This window comes from Bidens hawaiensis, unplaced genomic scaffold (assembly GCF_021521415.1).
Source record: "Bidens hawaiensis isolate Kalapana, Puna unplaced genomic scaffold, B.hawaiensis_p1.1 tig00023639_1, whole genome shotgun sequence".
Lineage (NCBI taxonomy): Eukaryota > Viridiplantae > Streptophyta > Magnoliopsida > Asterales > Asteraceae > Bidens > Bidens hawaiensis.
This window is the reverse complement of record NW_027493711.1, coordinates 199526-217580: the sequence shown is the minus strand read 5'-3', so window position 1 is coordinate 217580 and position 18055 is coordinate 199526. Positions and strand designations below refer to the sequence as shown.

At 38.5% G+C, this 18055-nt stretch overlaps 1 protein-coding gene across 1 annotated transcript; it reads right to left on the bottom strand.

Annotated features, from left to right (window-relative positions):
• Nucleotides 1-882: 882 nt before the first annotated feature.
• LOC143567803 (protein CELLULOSE SYNTHASE INTERACTIVE 1-like) lies at nucleotides 883-10315 on the bottom strand. The gene is made up of 8 exons (XM_077054117.1): nucleotides 10259-10315; nucleotides 9792-9974; nucleotides 8643-8713; nucleotides 5544-8559; nucleotides 2914-5458; nucleotides 1610-2064; nucleotides 1344-1460; nucleotides 883-1261 (listed from the first exon to the last, which is right to left on the bottom strand). Exons 3-8 carry the CDS (start codon nucleotides 8651-8653, stop codon nucleotides 1121-1123), a joined length of 6285 nt encoding a protein of 2094 aa, XP_076910232.1. The 5' UTR covers nucleotides 8654-8713; nucleotides 9792-9974; nucleotides 10259-10315; the 3' UTR covers nucleotides 883-1120.
• Between the last annotated feature and the right edge of the window lie 7740 nt (nucleotides 10316-18055).

Genomic DNA, 18055 nt, shown 5'->3' with positions numbered 1-18055 from the left:
TCCCGTTAACCTAATTTTATGCACCTGAGGCAACAGGGATTGGTTTTGATGACTCCACCAACACTTTAAAGACGGTGCTTGTTTTTCTTATGGTAAATGTGATATCGAAACAACTATGGTTCATTGTTCGGGGAGAGAAATACCCCAAATCCCTGCTTATGAAATATGCGGAAGAGGTGTATTTAGTCATGGACGTTTGCATTGGTTGGAAGTGGTTTTTATCGGCCCTCAACTTCCTATGTTGGAAGGGAAATAGTGTGGTTTGATGTGAAGACTGAGACATTTGGGTTAACAGAGCCTCCTCCCAAACCAAGAGGAGGACAAGGCAATTATGATCAGTTGGTAGATCTAAACGGTGAATTGTGGGTGTTAAAGCACCAAGAAGAATGGGTGTTGCACCTGTAGCTTTGATATTCCACTACAGTATAATAATGTGAAGATTTCGGGTTATTGGAACAAAGATGGGGACATATTATTGACCTGCGGTGGAGGGACACAGATGTTTGTTTACACTCCGAAAACTGGTGATTTGCGAAGAGTTGATCGGGCTGATTCATGTGAAGCAGATATCTGTATCTACTCAAGCAGCTTCTTTCAAATCCTACACTAGTGCTTATTGGGTATATTCTTCTCATTATCAGTATGTTACCTTGTTTGTTTTGTTGGTGAAGAGCAATTCACAATTAAATACAATAACGGATCGATACTCAAACTGAAATTCTTGATTAACACATAAATCCAACGGTTGTACATTTGAGGTGATAAAGATAAGCCATGTTCTTCATAAGTTTAAAGTGTTTTCCTTTTTTGTTGTGTGCCTGTAAGACAGGTCGTGGTACAGGTAAGGTAAACAGGGCATTATTGACGTTTAGAGAGAAGAGACACAAATCAATCATCGTTACAGATGAATAATATATAACAATACCTCAAAGCTACAAGTATCTTACAACAGCCAAACAATACAAAAGCAAGTTGGTTATACATCTCATGGCTATACTTCGAATTCTACAAAAGAATAAACCAGCAAACAAAACACTATATACTATTATTTGTTTTACTTCAATTTCAAAAAAAAAGTAACGGAAAATGTAATGGGGCTATATACTTGACCCGGAGAACATCACTTGTTGGACCACAGAAATTCAATTTCAAGATTCCTCTGGGCCCCACTTTTGCTTTGTGGCAGCAATGCATATTCACCCGCCACCGCACCCATCATCACAACACGGTCAATCTGGATCGTCACTTTCCCAAACGATTTCTGCCCAAACAACAAGGGTGTAATGGTCATATTATAGACAGCGACAAATGGAACAGATAAAAAGTATTTAATATAGACTTACCTTCCCCATCTTGCTTTTATTCTTGCATGAGATATGTAGCTTCTGGCCTTTTGGAGGACTTTCAAAGGACCATGTGAAGCTCTCATCCCACTCGGGATTTGGGCCCGTTGATACAATCTGCAAAACATGAATGTCACAAAACTTGGTCACTGATGTTGATGCAAGTACCAGAAACAAAATGTAGAATGTGAGTACAGTTAGTATTAAGTGAATGAATGCATAGGCCTGGTTCACTTTCAGGCCCAAGAAAAGTATAAGAAATGTACCTTGGTTTGCCTTGAAGGAGTATTGCCCAGTGTAACTTTGCAGTATACACTCGGGTTACCAACTGACTGTTTCAGATCATTGCCACGTTTAATCACCACCGTTAATGTGCCGGGCAAACACTGCAACAAGAACTCAGCTTTTTCATGAAACCTAGGAGGGCCCGATTGGATCAAAAACTGTAACAATGGTATTGCATCAGCAGCAGCAGTAGATTGAGCATTAGAGACTTCAGGTGGACAAGCTGACCAAGCTTGCCTCAGAAGAAACAGTGCATCTAAAGCAGCTTCTTGAGTTGGTTCTGAGCCAGATTTAAGGGCGGTTACTAGGTGTGGGATGCTTAAAGTTGCAGGCTCGGTTGCTCTCAGACGTGGGAAATTACCAAAAAGTGCATTTAAAGCTTTCAAATACCCTTCGTTCACTGTTCCATTCGCCCACAAATCCTTTTCAGTAGCAGCTGCAGGTTTCAGATATACAAAAATAGTGTGTGATGAGCATTGAGCAATGCATCTGAATACTGATTAGTTGTCAAAACACTCTTTATTTGGCAAATAATTGAATATACATCCTTATTTTTACAATCAGAATATGACTCAACAAGTACATTATAATCAAAAATTGATATACTGCAAAGAAATTTGGATATGTATATGGCAATTTGTATGTCGGCATTAGAGGTGGCAAAATGTGTAGGACAAAGTAACAGGTCAAAATGGGTAATATTTCAATCAGTCAAAACAGTGGGTCAAAGCGGGTGGTCGGTGGGTTGACCAACACACTTCTTATAACATATATTACTTAAAAAGTAACCTAAATTTTTTTTAGTAATGATTAGGAGGTTTTGTGCATTAAAAGTACACTTTGGGATACTTTTGGCCTATTTCCTTTCAAGCTAAAGTAAATGAGTTGGTATTGCCGCTAGGGGTGTAAACAAGCCATTCAGGCTCATGAGCTCCTCACGAGCCTATTAATTATATAACTTTTTTAATGTATTAAATATATATTTATATAATAATTATTATATATAAAAATTATGGTAAACTAAATTAATAATATATATTGTGTTTCATACAAAAATGTAATTAAATAATATAAAAAAATTAAAAATGTATATCAATTAATTAATAGATGATAAACTAGCCGAGTCCAAGCCGAGCTCGATCTTGAAAAAACGACTCATGAGCCGAGCTCGAGCTTGGTCAAGCTCGGGCTCAACTTGTTGGACCCCTATTTGTCGCTTCTATGTAAGCACGGGTAAGTGAGTTTTCATACATTCATTTACAGACCAAGTAAGATAAAAACTTACCAGTTATAGCTCTCACAGTTTCAATTGAAGCATACTCTTGGATGGCATTGTTAGAGAAAAGATGCTTAATAAACACTGCAGCCTGAACCGAAGTATCACCATCACTTGAAGCAATCAGATCCAGCACCACCTGAACACCGCCAGCTTCTGCCACCGCTCGTTTATTAGACCGACTATTCATCACAAGATTCTGCAAAGCACACATAGCCACCACCCTCATTTCTTCTGAAGGTTGATCTTCAAGCAAATTCACCAAAGCCCTACAAGCTACAGCAGCATCAGTAGATTGAGCCAAAGCTTCATTCTGAAACAAATCCCCAAGAGCAAGAGTCGCCAACAATCTCGCCTGTTGAGCTTGAGTTTGTGGGTCCATTAGATATTGAGACAGTGGTACAATCGCCGATTTGGTAGCTTTAGTTTCTCTGATTTTCACATTATGTAATAAAATTTCTAGAAGTCTCGCAGCGGTCCCCTCACACAGATGGCATCTAAGAAGTTGTAAAAGAGCCTCGATTGCACCACTTTCAGCCATCGCTACTGCGCTGCTGGAATCATCACTTTCGAGAACTAAAAGTGCATTTAATGCACCGATCACGGTTCCTTCTGAGCCTGAATGTAACAATCTGACTAACACCGCAATAGGTACTTCCAAATAGAACTCAGAACTATACTGTAATATACTAGATAAAACAGTAGCAGCTGATTCCCATAAAGGATTTGGAAGAACAGGATCCGCTGATAATATGACTCTTGACAGTTCACTTACACCGCCCTCTTTTGCAATTTCATTAGGCCAAGTTAAAGCAATGCTAACAAGAGCCTTTAGAGCCCGCTGCTGCAAAATTGGAATGCCAGAACCCACAACCCGCATTAATGGACCGATTACTTGTTGTATTATAGAATCTTTCTGGAAGTTTTCTTCTAGAAGCAGGTAAGATAAAAGCTCAGCTGATGACTGTTGGACCACTGTAACAGGGGAATCTAGCAACCAAATGAGCGGTTCAATGGCTCGGTGTGGAGTCAAAGTATGATCAACACGACCCTGCTCATGCTCCAAGATGTTTATTAGAACCCGTAAAGCACTATGCTGACCATCTGGTCCAAGCTCAGGCCTTGTTAACAGCAAGAAAAGAGGTTTGACCACCTTCGCTGCAGATTGACCCTTTGCTATTGCAGCATTATTTGTCAATATTCTGAGAACTTCAGCAAAAGCAGCACATAGAAAATCAGGTGCTTCCGGAAGGATATCAAGTACACTCTCAATGACTCCAGCTTTCACCATTTCAGTCTTTACTGAAGGCCTATCTTTTCCCAGTTTAACTAGAGCTCCACAACTTGCTTCATGAAGCATGTAATTTCGACTCTCAAAAAGACCTACAAGAGGAACAATTGCACCATGTGCAGCCACTAACTCAGCCAAATTCTCCTCATCTAGAAGTCGGTCCAGCGCACGCACAACCGAATGCTGAGCTGGACTAAACTCGGTAACAAGAAGTGAAATTAACGGCTCGATACAGCGACTGGCAGTGACTGTACATCTAATTCTTGAGTTTTCAAATAACACAAAACATAACTCAGCAGCATCGCCTTTCAAGTCTAGTAAACAATCTGATGAAATGATTCTACAAAGAACATCGACTGCATTCAACTCGACATCTGAAGCAGTAAGACCTCTTGATGGATTTCCACTGAGTAGTCTAACTAGTGCACCAATAGCAGCATGTTGTTCTTTCTCCAAACCAGTGTTCAAAATTTCCACCAATGGCTGAATAGCTTGTCTAGAAGATTCTGCATTTTTTATGTGGTCAGCAGAAAACAGATTCTCCAGGGCCTTTGCAGCACTATAGCGCGCACGCCTTCCACCCATACGCAAGACAACTACAAGCTGGCTCACCGCAGCAAACGCTGAGTCGTGCTTTCTTATTTCAGCAGTGCTGAATAGGATTCCAAGTAGGACAGTAGCAGCTTCCTCAGTGGCATCTTGCGGGCCAAGTGAAAGATATTTAGTCAAAGCTTCTAAAGCACCAGACTCAACCATGGCAATCTTATTTGAAGGACTATCTCCTGTAAGCTGAATTAGAAGTCCAAGTGCAAGAAACGGTGCACCGGGCCTGTCCGGGATTGGTTTCAGCAAGTCAACTAGAGCTGGGATTGACTTTCTAGAAGTGGCACCAACTCTGATGTCATCAACCCTGAATAATCTCTCGAGAGCAACTTGATCTGGGTAATGAACCAAAGAAAACTCTTCTGACAGCTGTAACAGATCAAGTGTGTCCACGTCAGCACACCCGAGCATGGAAATAAGCCCGGCTGCAGCCCCTGAGTTGGCAACAGATAGAAGAGTTCCTCTACTTCCGTTGCTTACTAGACTAGCTATAGCTTGTGCAGCAAAATATCTGTTGGCGGGACCCTCTGACCTCAATAAACTAGCAAGGGCTGGGATAGCTTTTGTTGTTGCGCTATTTCGTACAATATCCCTGTCTTGAAATAGGATTGCTAATAGTAGCGTGCATATCCAGATGCTAGTATCCTCATCAGCATCCAACTGCACAAATTATAAGTGATGTGGATTAAATTAATGTATGACAAACTATTTGATCTAACAAATTCATTTAAAGTTTTAAGCATACCTGACTGTATGAAAATAGACGGGAGATTCTTCCTGCAAGAATTTCAACAGCTCCTGCCTCCACAATCTCAATTTTGTATTTTCCATCATGACGCGCAAAATCAGAAAGTAGCCATAAAGAAATACCTGCACCATTTATAACTGATGTACCAGTAAGTTTCTCATCTACGGAACATCTGTGGATACTTATGTCTTCCAAATTGGATAAATTTGGAGAGCTCAGTATTGAAACAAGAGATCGAATAACATGGGAATGCAAATGTGCTTCATGAAGGTCCTCCATAACTCTTTCAATATTTGCCTTTGTGGCACAAACAAGGAGTGCAGTTCCACCAATTTTCACAGTTGGGTTTGAAGAATCAATTACTCTTTTCGCAATTGATGAAATGCAACCGTTGGATCTTGTAATCGCATTTCCAAGAACTATGCATTGATCATGGCAAAGCCTTGACAAAATTTCTATTGCTTTATCTTGTAAGAGAGCTGTTGCCCCATTCATGAATGAAACAATCGGGATCGCTCGGTCAGGATTCTCAACAAGAACTTGCCATGCAGGTTTTATGTGCCCGGGTGAACCTTTTAATCTTGACAAAACAGTGAGTGCATCAATTGCTTCTGATGTGGCAATAGATACACAACTACTGGATTCTATGAAAGAAACCAATGCAAGAACAGTTCCCGTTTGATTCACATATTCAGTTAAACTAGGATCTGTTTTCCTGGAATCAAGAAGCCGAGCAATCGCTGAGGCTGCATGGCTCCTTTTGGTTGTTTTGCCTTCACTAAGAACCCTAGTTGCCGCCATAATAATCTCTTCAGGAGATATCTTATCTGGAACTTCTTTATCCAACGAAAGGGTCGCTAAAGCACTTAATGCCTGTTCTGCAACTTGCAGAGCTGGAGATTTTGCAAGTGTAAGTAATGCACGTAACAAGTCCCTGCCAATAACCGCCACGTCATCATTCTCCCTGATTGATATAAAAATTGCAGCAAGGCATCCACAACACTCTGCCAAAATGCTCTCAGATTCAGAATTTAGAAGCTTTTTCAAAGAGGATAGAGTCTTTACAGCAACACTGCTTTCACGCAAGTCTTTTCTCATATTAAAGATTCCAGCAAGCGCCATTGATGAACTAGCTCGAGTCTCTTCATTTGTAGAGGTTAAAATCTTGATCATTGTTTCAATTGCATCATTAGAAGCACTGCCTTCACGTAGTAAATCAGAAAGTGGGGCAATTGAAAGCAAACTTTTTAATGCATCCAAAACATGAACCTTAGACTCGGGAAGATCACTGGTCAACAGTGCAGTAAGTTGACTTATAGTTGCTGTATCTGACCTTTGAATCAAATGGTTCAATGTCTTGGCAGCAACTTCCTTCCCATTTGAGCTTCCATTCTTCAAAAGCCATAATAGAGCAGGAACTGCATCAGCACTCTCCACACAGTTCCTTATATCTTCACTGTGATTACATAAATTACCAAGAATCGTTGCAGAATCTTCACGTGCTTTAGCAGACCCTGTTTCAAGAATTTGAACAAGTGGTGGTATGCCACCAGCAGCTGTGATGGCCCACTTACTGTCATCATTCTCATTGGACAAAAGACAAAGCAGCGCAACAGCACATTCCTGCTGCTGCTCTGATGAAAGCCCAAGAAGAGAAATTAACATCTGAACACCCTCACGGCCCTGAAGAGCAGTCCATAAATTTCCCTCCTTGTTGCATAAAACAAGTAGTGATTTTATCAACTCATCTTGAACTTCATTGACTGCCATTGTGATCAAACCAACCAGTAAATGTTTTGCGTCAGAATTCGCAAGTTTGCTAGCAAAAATGGAATTTCCATACAAACTAGAAAGAGCTTCTATAGTTCGTTCTTGGACTAAAAATGGTAAACGAGGCTCAAACTGTTTAATTAGCATCTGCTCAATATCAAATGGGTCTGATGCCCGGGTACTTTCTGCTTTGCTGTCGTATATCATAAGAGCAGACGCCAAAGCTCCTAACGTGTCAGCCACTTGTGAAGGTGAAGTGCATGAGTCAAGACTTTGACCAAGACTTGTGATGACATGTGACAACCCACCAGAAATGTTTGCAAGAGCACACATGGCATTCTCCTGTAAAGATTGAGCATCTTCACCTTGCATAAATTCTTTTGAAGGAGCTATTGTAGCATTAATCAAAGAAGGAATGCCATTACAACTTGCTATATCTCTTCTCGCTTGTTTGCTCTGAGCTGAAAGAGACTTCAAAGCACCTGCTGCTTGTGCTCTAACAGGAGGTTCATAATCGGGTCCCAGAAACTTAAGAAGTTGTTTAGTAGTCTCAGAAGTTGATAGCTTTGAACATACAGTTGCATCCTCCATCATCATACATGCCAGGAGAAAGCAAACATTTGCTTGAGTGTTCGGCTGGTCAGACATGAGAAGTTTGACTAGAATATCATCACCGCCAGCTTTAATTGTTGCTGACCAAAAACCTTCGGTGTTGCTACAAAGATTTCTTAAAGCACCAGTCAGCAAACCATTAACCACATGCCCAGATTTAAGGCCCTTTTCAAGCTGCTCCCACAACACGGGCACAACCCCTTCAGTGGCAAAAATTTTGGACCCCACATGATCTTTAGCATCACCTTCAGAAACAGCATAAATGGTTGTTGCAGCTGTGAGTTGACCTTCTGGTGAATTTGACTTTAGAAGACCAAGAAGAGGAGGAACAGAACCCCCCAGTAAAACTTTGACCCGTAGCTCGTTTTCTGTACACATGGAACCCAAAACTGTAGCCGCTAGCATCTTGACCCCGAGTGACCCGGAACGTAAGAGAGAGACTAGAACTGGGACTGCCTGGGAATGTGAGCCGACAGCGCTGAATGCACTTTCACGTGTGTTGATCAGGTCTAGTAACTGCTTTAAGTTGAACTCTTTTTCTTGTGGTGATGATGATTTTTGTCTTAATTGCTCAATGCATTGAGCAACACTTGCTAATGTCCCATCTGAATCCTCCATGCTACTCCTCTCTCTAGAGACACACAAATTAAACAGTTTTAGATAAAAATGGAACTTCAAAAGCATTAAATTGTCGGTCTGCATAACTAAACTGACCTAGAGCCCATTTTTAATAGGGACTGTGGGGTCTGAGGTTCTCTTTCAGGTACACCACTCCCATTTCTTTCCTGCAATGATATTGTGCAACTGTCAATAACTGAAATACGAATATCTATGGGCAACCCAGATGCAATGGATTATTAGGGCAACCAGCCTTTAGTTTTAAATAAGTTGGGGTAGACTATAACTGAAACTAGTTATAATAAAATGGCGCAACCCAAAGGCGATGGATTATTAGGGCTGCATAACGCCTAGATGCCTAGGCAAAGCCGAAGTAACACCATGACAATCATGTAAATAATATTATAACGTTTCTTTCATTAAGATATAGATGGTCTTAATTTACCACTCCAGCTACCCAGCATCATCTAATACACTTGAAATGGCATATAATGTAAGACTAAGTCCACTTATTTAGAAACTGCATCAAGTGTCATTGACTTGTCATGGTCTTTTGTTATGCATGGTAAGACCCTTACGGATAACAATTTTTCATTTTAAAATCCAAAACAAAAAAATTTCAACTTGAGCAAAGGAATTATTACAGAGAGCATGACACTTCAAGGAACATCAGAACACGCTTAAATATCTATGAAGTAAGAGGTAGATCCTGTTGTTCTTTTCCTGTGGTGATTAGATGATCATCTTTTAAGAGCAATTTTCACATACCGTCAATACAAACAACAATTACACAAACAATTCAAAAAGGCGGTCATGCTTCAATGCATGAATGAAGGAATAGTATTTGTTCAAGTAATATGCCAACTTTCCAGCATTGCTTGTGCAACAAAAGTTCTAGTTGGATTATAGAATCTGAACTATTTTTAATATAATAGACAATTCTTATTAATATATGTGTATATATTACTCTAATGGAAGAACATTCACAGTTTGTTCACAATTCGTAGCAGCTATATCAACCTGATCTATACCGCATGCATATCAGGAAACAGATCCAGTCATTAAATAGGATGCATTTTATATTGCTTACATACAAAGCTTAACATATCACAATAACCATAAAATCACACACGTCAACACATTTATTATACCTTAACTATATTAACAGAGACAAATTCAGGTAGCACTTACCTTCCTACAACAGACAAATTCACAATCTATCAACTAAAAGGAGTAACTAACTACCAGATGCGTAATGCCATTGCCATTGCCATTGCTTCCGGCCGACAACCTCCGACTGACCTGCGCCGCCAGCTTGACTCCACTAATTCAATCACTAACTCAAACTCAGATCTACTTCCAACTCCAACTCCAACTCCAACTCCAACTCCACGCCACACTACAGATCGTATAAATCCCGATCGGTTCCTGCAAAACACACAAAACCTAATAAATCTCATCACACTTTCACCTAACTTAACCTAGATTTGTTACAATCAGCAAACAAAACAGTAGATCAACCTAATCTAAATCAGTAATCAGTAAATCTCATTTCGCAATTAACTAACCGGATTACTATATCCAATTCAATTCAATTCACATCACATTCGAACAATTACAACCAGGAAGATATAGATTGTGTAAGAAGCAACGAAATGAATATGAATTTGAACGAATAATATTATGAATCTGAAGAGTAGTAACTAACTAACCAGTGGCAAATGGAATCGGGAGGTACAGATTTGTTGTTTTAGTGCATTTGAGGAATAATAATAATATTAATATGTATGTATGTATGTGAGAGAAGTAATAACAGAGAGAGTGCTTCTTAAGAAACAAGTGTGTGTGTATAATAGAGATGACGGTGGATTGCCAGCCACCGACAGCTCACACCGGGCTGGCTATTCGGCTTACTTGTGGCTTGGCTCACCTTCTGACTATTCCACTCCATCGACAATGTTATCTTTTGTCCCTATAAATCCAAAGATGTCTACATATTTAACGCGTATCATTTAAGTTGTCCAAAAAGCTCTTTGGGACCATTGGACCAACAAGTTTGTTCCCAATTGCCTCGAGTCGAAATAAATCAATTTGTAAATGATTCGGGCTGGTTCGGTTTGCAAACGATTTGAACTAGCCAAGCTTTATATGTTTGTAAACAAAATGAACTTGATCCACGGTAAGCTCGTTCGTTTGGTCTGTCAAGTGCCAGATCGATAATCGAACACCAAGTAAACGAATAACTCTCATTTATATTAATCAGAAAATATAACTCAAAAAATTGATTACAACTCTCAAACCCTAACTGGTTTGACTCTTGATGAACCCTAACTCGGTTACATCTAGATGAACCCTAACTCGGTTACAAACTCGGTTGCATCTCACACATCACAATATAATGTTTAACCTATCTTGGTTTATATAGACTAATCATAACTTGTTAGCCAAGACATTACCAAATATAATAAAGCCCTAATTCCATAGGCCCAATAGGTCCAACCTGATCACCTACACGTGATGGGTCTATCAAATTGGAAATTACTTCTAACAGTCTGCATGCCCGTTAAATACCACTCTAATATTAGTTTTAAATTAAATAAGAAAGTTTTTATTTTAATTTAAATGACTTGTCTCATGTTTTTACGAGTTAGCTCGAGCTTAAATTTCAACTTGCAAGGAAAGCCAAGTTGGTTTGTTTGAGTTTGAACCCTAAGTGAAGGTGGCTGGACTAGCTTTGTTAATCAGCCGGTACTAATTTTTGTGTGATTGGTGTTTTGACAATAAGTACCAACTAAACTAAACAACATGCATTATTATAATATTATATAATACTTTATTACTATTTATATGTATTTATTTTTAATCACGACTGTCGAGATGTCCTTATAAAGCATGTGTTAAGGAACATCAATCAAATATAATTATTTATCTTATGATTTGATATTAAAATAACATATTTTTTATTTTAACTGTAATTTCATTTTCTTTTGAAGTTTTGATATATATTAGTATATTTTATGAATCCGAATACATGGTTATCATAAATTGTTGTTTTATCTATGTTTCGACATAAAGTTTATGCAAAACACTTCCAAAAGTTAAAAGGAAAAAGAAAAGAAAGAAATGATACTATCAGTATAAAACAATTTTAATGTTGTATACAATCTAATATTTTATTATACTAAATTATAAACATTATCTCTTTATTTACATTAAGTTATAAAAATCATTGCTAATAAAACTTTGAATGTAACTAATAAGGTGTTGGTTTATTGATAAACAGAAAGACTCTAAATGCCTAGTCTGAGAGAGAAAGTATTAGGTTCAAGTTTACAGATGATAAATATTAAAAGAAATTTGTGGTTAAAAAAATGTGAATATGATGTTTGAACTTTCTTTTACATTTTTAGTTTTGAAGTACATTTATTGTGGTGTTAGAGCATTCTCAACTCATCCCCTAAAATGATGTGAGTGGATTTTACAAATTATAGGGTGAGGTTGTGAATGCAAGTTATAGGGTAGAGAGAAAATGTAGGGTTTTTTTGTAAATTTGTGAAAACTTTTTTTGCCCCTATTTATTTTTTAATATTGGTTGAAGTGGTTGTGAGTAAGGAGAGAGAAAACCGTAATGACAAAGGTATAAAAAAGTATTATTTAATGAGCATGAGATAAAAATGTAATGTTTTTTAGTGTAATTATAGAGATGAGTATGAGTGACGAGCTGGGAAACTAATACAGCAGGAAACTAAATTAGGATGGGCATGTTAGTCATTTCATAGCAGAAAACTATCAAACTAATCCAATATATTTTCAAAAGAAATAATGAAATAAATTGGTGAAAAACTATGACTTGAAATTCAAAAAGGAAAAACGATGACGGGTGTTATCAATTTATTACTTAATAGTAAGGGTCCATCATGAAGATTTCCATGTATAAGTTCACAAGATATATCATCACTCCATACCTAACTTTTAACTTTAAATATTGGATGTTGTTTCTTGAAATATAAGGAAAACAATTTTCTCTCTTTTCTGTTTTTTTTTTAAACGACAAATTTATTTTAATTTTTGCCATATATAAGACTTGAATCTAAGTCTTCCCGGACCCTTAAATACTTTCTTTGTAAAATTCAAGACTATGATAGTTATTTAACACGGTATATGTTAGGTTGATATGTAATGTCACGCTTTAAGTCAATCTAAATTACTAAGACTAAGTGTTGTTGAAGGACTTAAGGGGTTAGTTAATTAATAAAAAACCAATGAATATTTTAATTAAATAAAATTTATTGAAAGAGTTAAACGATTTGAAAAACCTCTTAAACCATTTTAGTTTTTGTTTTTAACTGTATAAACATGATTGTATTCCGTAAATTCTATAACCATAATAATTATACAATTTCACTATAAAAAGAGGGCTAGTCCTCCATCATTTTCACACCTCAATATATTTTTTTCTTAAGCTTGATAGCACTAACAAGTAAGTTTTATGATTTCATGCATTTTATAGCTTTTGTTTTAATTTTATCTTGAATGTTCATACATGTTCATAAATTGTTCTTCATGATCATAGATATCTAAGATAAACACTTTGATTTTCTAAATGTTGAATCAAACCTAGTTATTTTGCAAGAACAAACATAAATTTTTAGCTAAATCTTATGATCCGTTGATTATCATAAACCTATATACTTTCTTTTAAATAAGATGAATTATACAAAATGTTTTATCTAAATTTTTCTTTAAAATGGAACTAATATACTTGATATCTTTAAATAATTAATTGAGTAAATCAATTGTTTTTTTCTTCAACGTAAACAAACATGTATAATTTCTTTAAAATAATTCATGTAGAAACCTTTAAATTCGTTAATTCGTAAATTAATTTATTGTGTTACTAAAAAAACGAAACGTTTAATCATAAATTGTTTCTAATCTTGTATTTAACCTTAAGTTACAATTATTTATTTACAAATCATTCTTCAGCTAATATCAAATTATTTATATAAACTTTAATTCATCATAGTTACATCCATTAATAAAAAAATCCCTAAGTCCCAATTGTCATAATTTCCTTTCCACTTAGACTCGTTGTTAAAATCTAGTATACGTATTTACCTGTTTAGGATAATCCATCGTGATTCTTCTCCTCGTTCGAACTACCGTCCTCATTTTCGAGGTGAGTTTTTCGTAACTCCTTTCACTTTTAACATTTTGTGGTGTAGCACGTTACTGTCACACCCCAACCGGGGGCGTGATCCGATTGCTCACAGCTCGAATATACTATCATAAATATAAATGACCATATCTAATTAATTATTTTATTTGTAAGGCCCCGTTACCGGAAGCCCTACTTTCGCGTCGGATTTACTCATAAACACAGTTCTTCAAATCAGAGTTTATTAAAACTTTTCGCGGAATATAAAACATCAATCATTTGTTACAAATCATTCAATCTTTTCTTTGATACCATAACACAAAACTTTATATTTAAAACATCTTTACTTCTTTCTTCAGATGCCAGCCGTTCAATCCATGCCGTGTGTCATCCTCATGCTAACTCTATAATCAGCTCACCTGCGTGCATACTAAAAGTCAGCTACGCTGAGTGAGTTCTAGTTAATCAAGCAACTTATCATACAACCACTTCATACAATATATATATACGTATCCGAAGACACATAGTCCACTGTCTAACATGCCACTGTTTAACCACTTAATTACCCCTACAGCTTAGCCACTTAATTACAACGGCACGTATAGGCTTTCCCTATCACGCACTCACGCTATGCCACTTAATAACGAAGGCACGTATAGGCTTTCCCTATCACGCACTCACGCTATGCCACTTAATAGCGAAGGCACGTATAGGCTTTCCCTATCACGCACTCACGCTATGCCACTTAATAACGAAGGCACGTATAGGCTTTCCCTATCACGCACTCACGCTATGCCACTTAATAACGAAGGCACGTATAGGCTTTCCCTATCACGCACTCACGCTATGCCACTAACACCCTTACTAGACTCCTGCTACCTCTAACACACTCTACCTCAACCTGCCTCGGTCACACTCATATTAGTTTAGTATTTACGTAGTGAACAAGTCACATCACATCATTCATACACACTATCAACCACTTGGCAATCGCTATCCTTGGCGATACGTGCAATATCCGAAGATCGTTCACGTACCGACAAGCATTATAAATATATACCTCATATAACATCTATAGCATACACTTACCACTTAAAGTAAGTGGATTCACACTTCACATCGAGTATGCACACAGCCCCGAAAACATAACAAGGAAATGGGGCTAGAAACTCACCTGGATCCTGTTACGCTCGCCGTTGATCGTAATTCCTTTCTTTAACTGGGCTCGGCTAACTGTATAATATTTACACATATCAATTAACTACTACTACTCGTTTTCGATAACTGCCTTAACACATTTTCCATTAGGTTTTTAATTTATTTTATAGACGAACTTCGCTTCAGGCGAAGTTAAACCTTAGGCGAACTTGGAAACAGCTTGGTTCTGGCTTGATTCGATCGAATAGGAACACGTTCGATCGAATAGGAACACGTTCGATCGAATACAACACGTTCGATCGAATAGGAACACGTTCGATCAAACAGGAACACGTTCGATCGAATAGGAACACGTTCGATCGAATACAACACTCATTCGATCGAATACAAAACTCATTCGATCGAATGAGTTGGAGACCATTCGGTTGCTTCCCTATTCGGTCGACTGGACTTGTTCGATCTACGCATTCGATCGAATGGACTGATTCGATCGACTGGTTCGATCGAATGAGTCTGATTCGACTCCTTCAAGCTGGGCGACGGAGAAACCCACGGGTTTTCCAGATTTTCCAGATTTTTGACCCAAAATCGAAGTTTTTGACATGGAAATGCTCGGGATTGAAAGGGCTATCGATTCCTAGTACTTTTAAACACAAAAGCTTGCATTTTGACACCAAAACAAGGCGGTTTTTGACCCGAAAACTCAAGTTACGAAAATAGGGAGTTTTTGCTCGATTTGAGCTCGAAAATGGTTATGAAAACGGATGATTTTCGAGAGGGACTTACCAAAAACGATTAGGAACTAGATTGTGGACTCGGATTTGTGATTTGAGAACTTTCTCTCTCTAGCTTCTCTCTCTAGAAATGAGAGTGTTTGGGTGGGTGTAAGTGAAGGAAGATGGTGAAAATGGTGGAAGTGTCAAGAACTTTCGTTTATATACTACGGGTTTGGTTAGGCTCGGGTTGGCTTCCTACGGGTCGAGACAGGCCGAGTTCATAAAATAACTAAGCCCAAGACCCGTTCCTTACTCGACATTAAATAACTAAAACGTGAAATTACTAAACATAACTTTCTTTTATTTATCAAAATAAAAAATTTCGGGATGTTACAAGTCTTCCCTCCTTAAAGAGGTTTCGCCCCCGAAACCTAACTTATTCCCTATAAACGGAAAACTTCTTATATTTACACGCTTTACCATCACACAACTATTTATTATAACCAACATGCATTCAAGTTAAATTCATAGATCGTTCATACTAAAGCACAAGAAGTCACAAGTACTTCATAACATAAAAGGAAATCATTCAAGCTTGCTAAACAACATAGGTTCAACTGTAACATAAAACACTCTTTAACTACTAAACATAAAACAACTGTGACATGCCACTTATTCTCCTGCAACCTCCTCAGCAGCTAATAGACCATCCCTTCACGCGTTTCCTCTTCCTTCCCTCACTGCCACGGCTTCTCTACACTCCCTAGCTATGTGACCTGACTTACCACACCTATAACACTTCTGGTCCTCGGTGCATTCACGGGAGAGGTGCCCCTCCCTCCCACATCGGTAGCACTGGTTTGGACCAGCCTTGCATTCCCCCAAGTGCATCTTTCCACACACCTTACATGCTCCACTCCCTGCCATCTTCTGTGTCCTTCTCCCTGCATGTTCCACGATATCCCCAGCTCTTTTAGTTCCTTTCCCTTTTCCCTCATCTTCCACTCCCACATCATCCGCCGCCAGATCATCATAGACTATCTCCGCCAACTCGACCGCAGACTCAAAGGTAACAGGTTTGTTGGCCCTGACCAACATGCGGACCTTCTGGGGAAGTCCTCTAACGTAGCACTTGATCCGTTTCGCCTCGGTGTTCACCATGTCAGGTACCAACCTAGACATGCGGTTGAATTCAGTGGTGTACTCACGATGTGTCATCTTGTCCGCCTTTAGATTCAGAAACTTCATCTCGGCCCTCTCAACCTCAGCATCAGCACAGAACCTTTTCATCACTAACTCCTTAAGGTCATCCCACCTCATGGCCTTAATCTCCTCTCGGGTCTTCCTTTGTTCGACCGTTTCCCACCAGTACATGGCCTCATCTTCAAATGACTGAGTGGCATAACCCACTGCTTGGTCAGGACGACACTCGCTAATGCGGATAACCTTATCCATGGCGGTTATCCACTGAAGAGTAGCGATTGCGTCTCCCAAACCAGTCAACTTAGGCGGGTCACAACCTTTGAAGGACTTATAGTTGCAACCGCCTCGGCCCCTCTTCCTTTCATCATCTTTCACAGACTTTACCTCACTCGAGTTATCCCTTTCCCTCTCGTCATTCTCTCTATTATTACCACCTGCCCCTTCAACGGTTCGTTCACGGCTTCCAGCAGACCCTTCGGGATTCAGGTTCTTCACAGCAGCAACTACAGCTTGAACAATGGCTGCTTGAACTGCAGGGCTAAGTTGAACTTCTTCGTTGTTGTTCTGGTCTCCTCCAGCTGCGCTTCCTTCATCTTCGGTGTGGGAAGCTTCTTCCACCGAGGGTTGCCGGACAAGACGAGGCCTGCCACGACGCCCAGTGCGACCCCCAGTTTCAACAAATTCTCCAGCTCCAGCCATCGTAATCTAAAAGGGAAAACACAAACATCATCACTCAAGGATCTATCTAGTACAAGGATAGTAAGGCTAACAGGTAATAACAGTGGCCAGTTGTGATTAGCTGATCACGTTACTTTCCGTGTCCTATACACTTCCCTTTATGAGTCCATTTGTGCTGGTTCTACATAAGCAGTTTGTCAAATCAAACAATCAATTATTCCTATCCCTAACGTTCACATATCTTTCTTTTCTCATTAACATATATCATTTAATCATACACCTTACCTTTACTGATCTTGCTTGAGCGACACATGGCATTCTTGAACTGGCATCTTCTTTCCTTTCTTACTTAAATCCCATTTTCTGTTCGAGTCTAAGCATGTAGGATGCTTAAATCTCTCGAACTTATGCTCTGATACCAACTTGTAAGGCCCCGTTACCGGAAGCCCTACTTTCGCGTCGGATTTACTCATAAACACAGTTCTTCAAATCAGAGTTTATTAAAACTTTTCGCGGAATATAAAACATCAATCATTTGTTACAAATCATTCAATCTTTTCTTTGATACCATAACACAAAACTTTATATTTAAAACA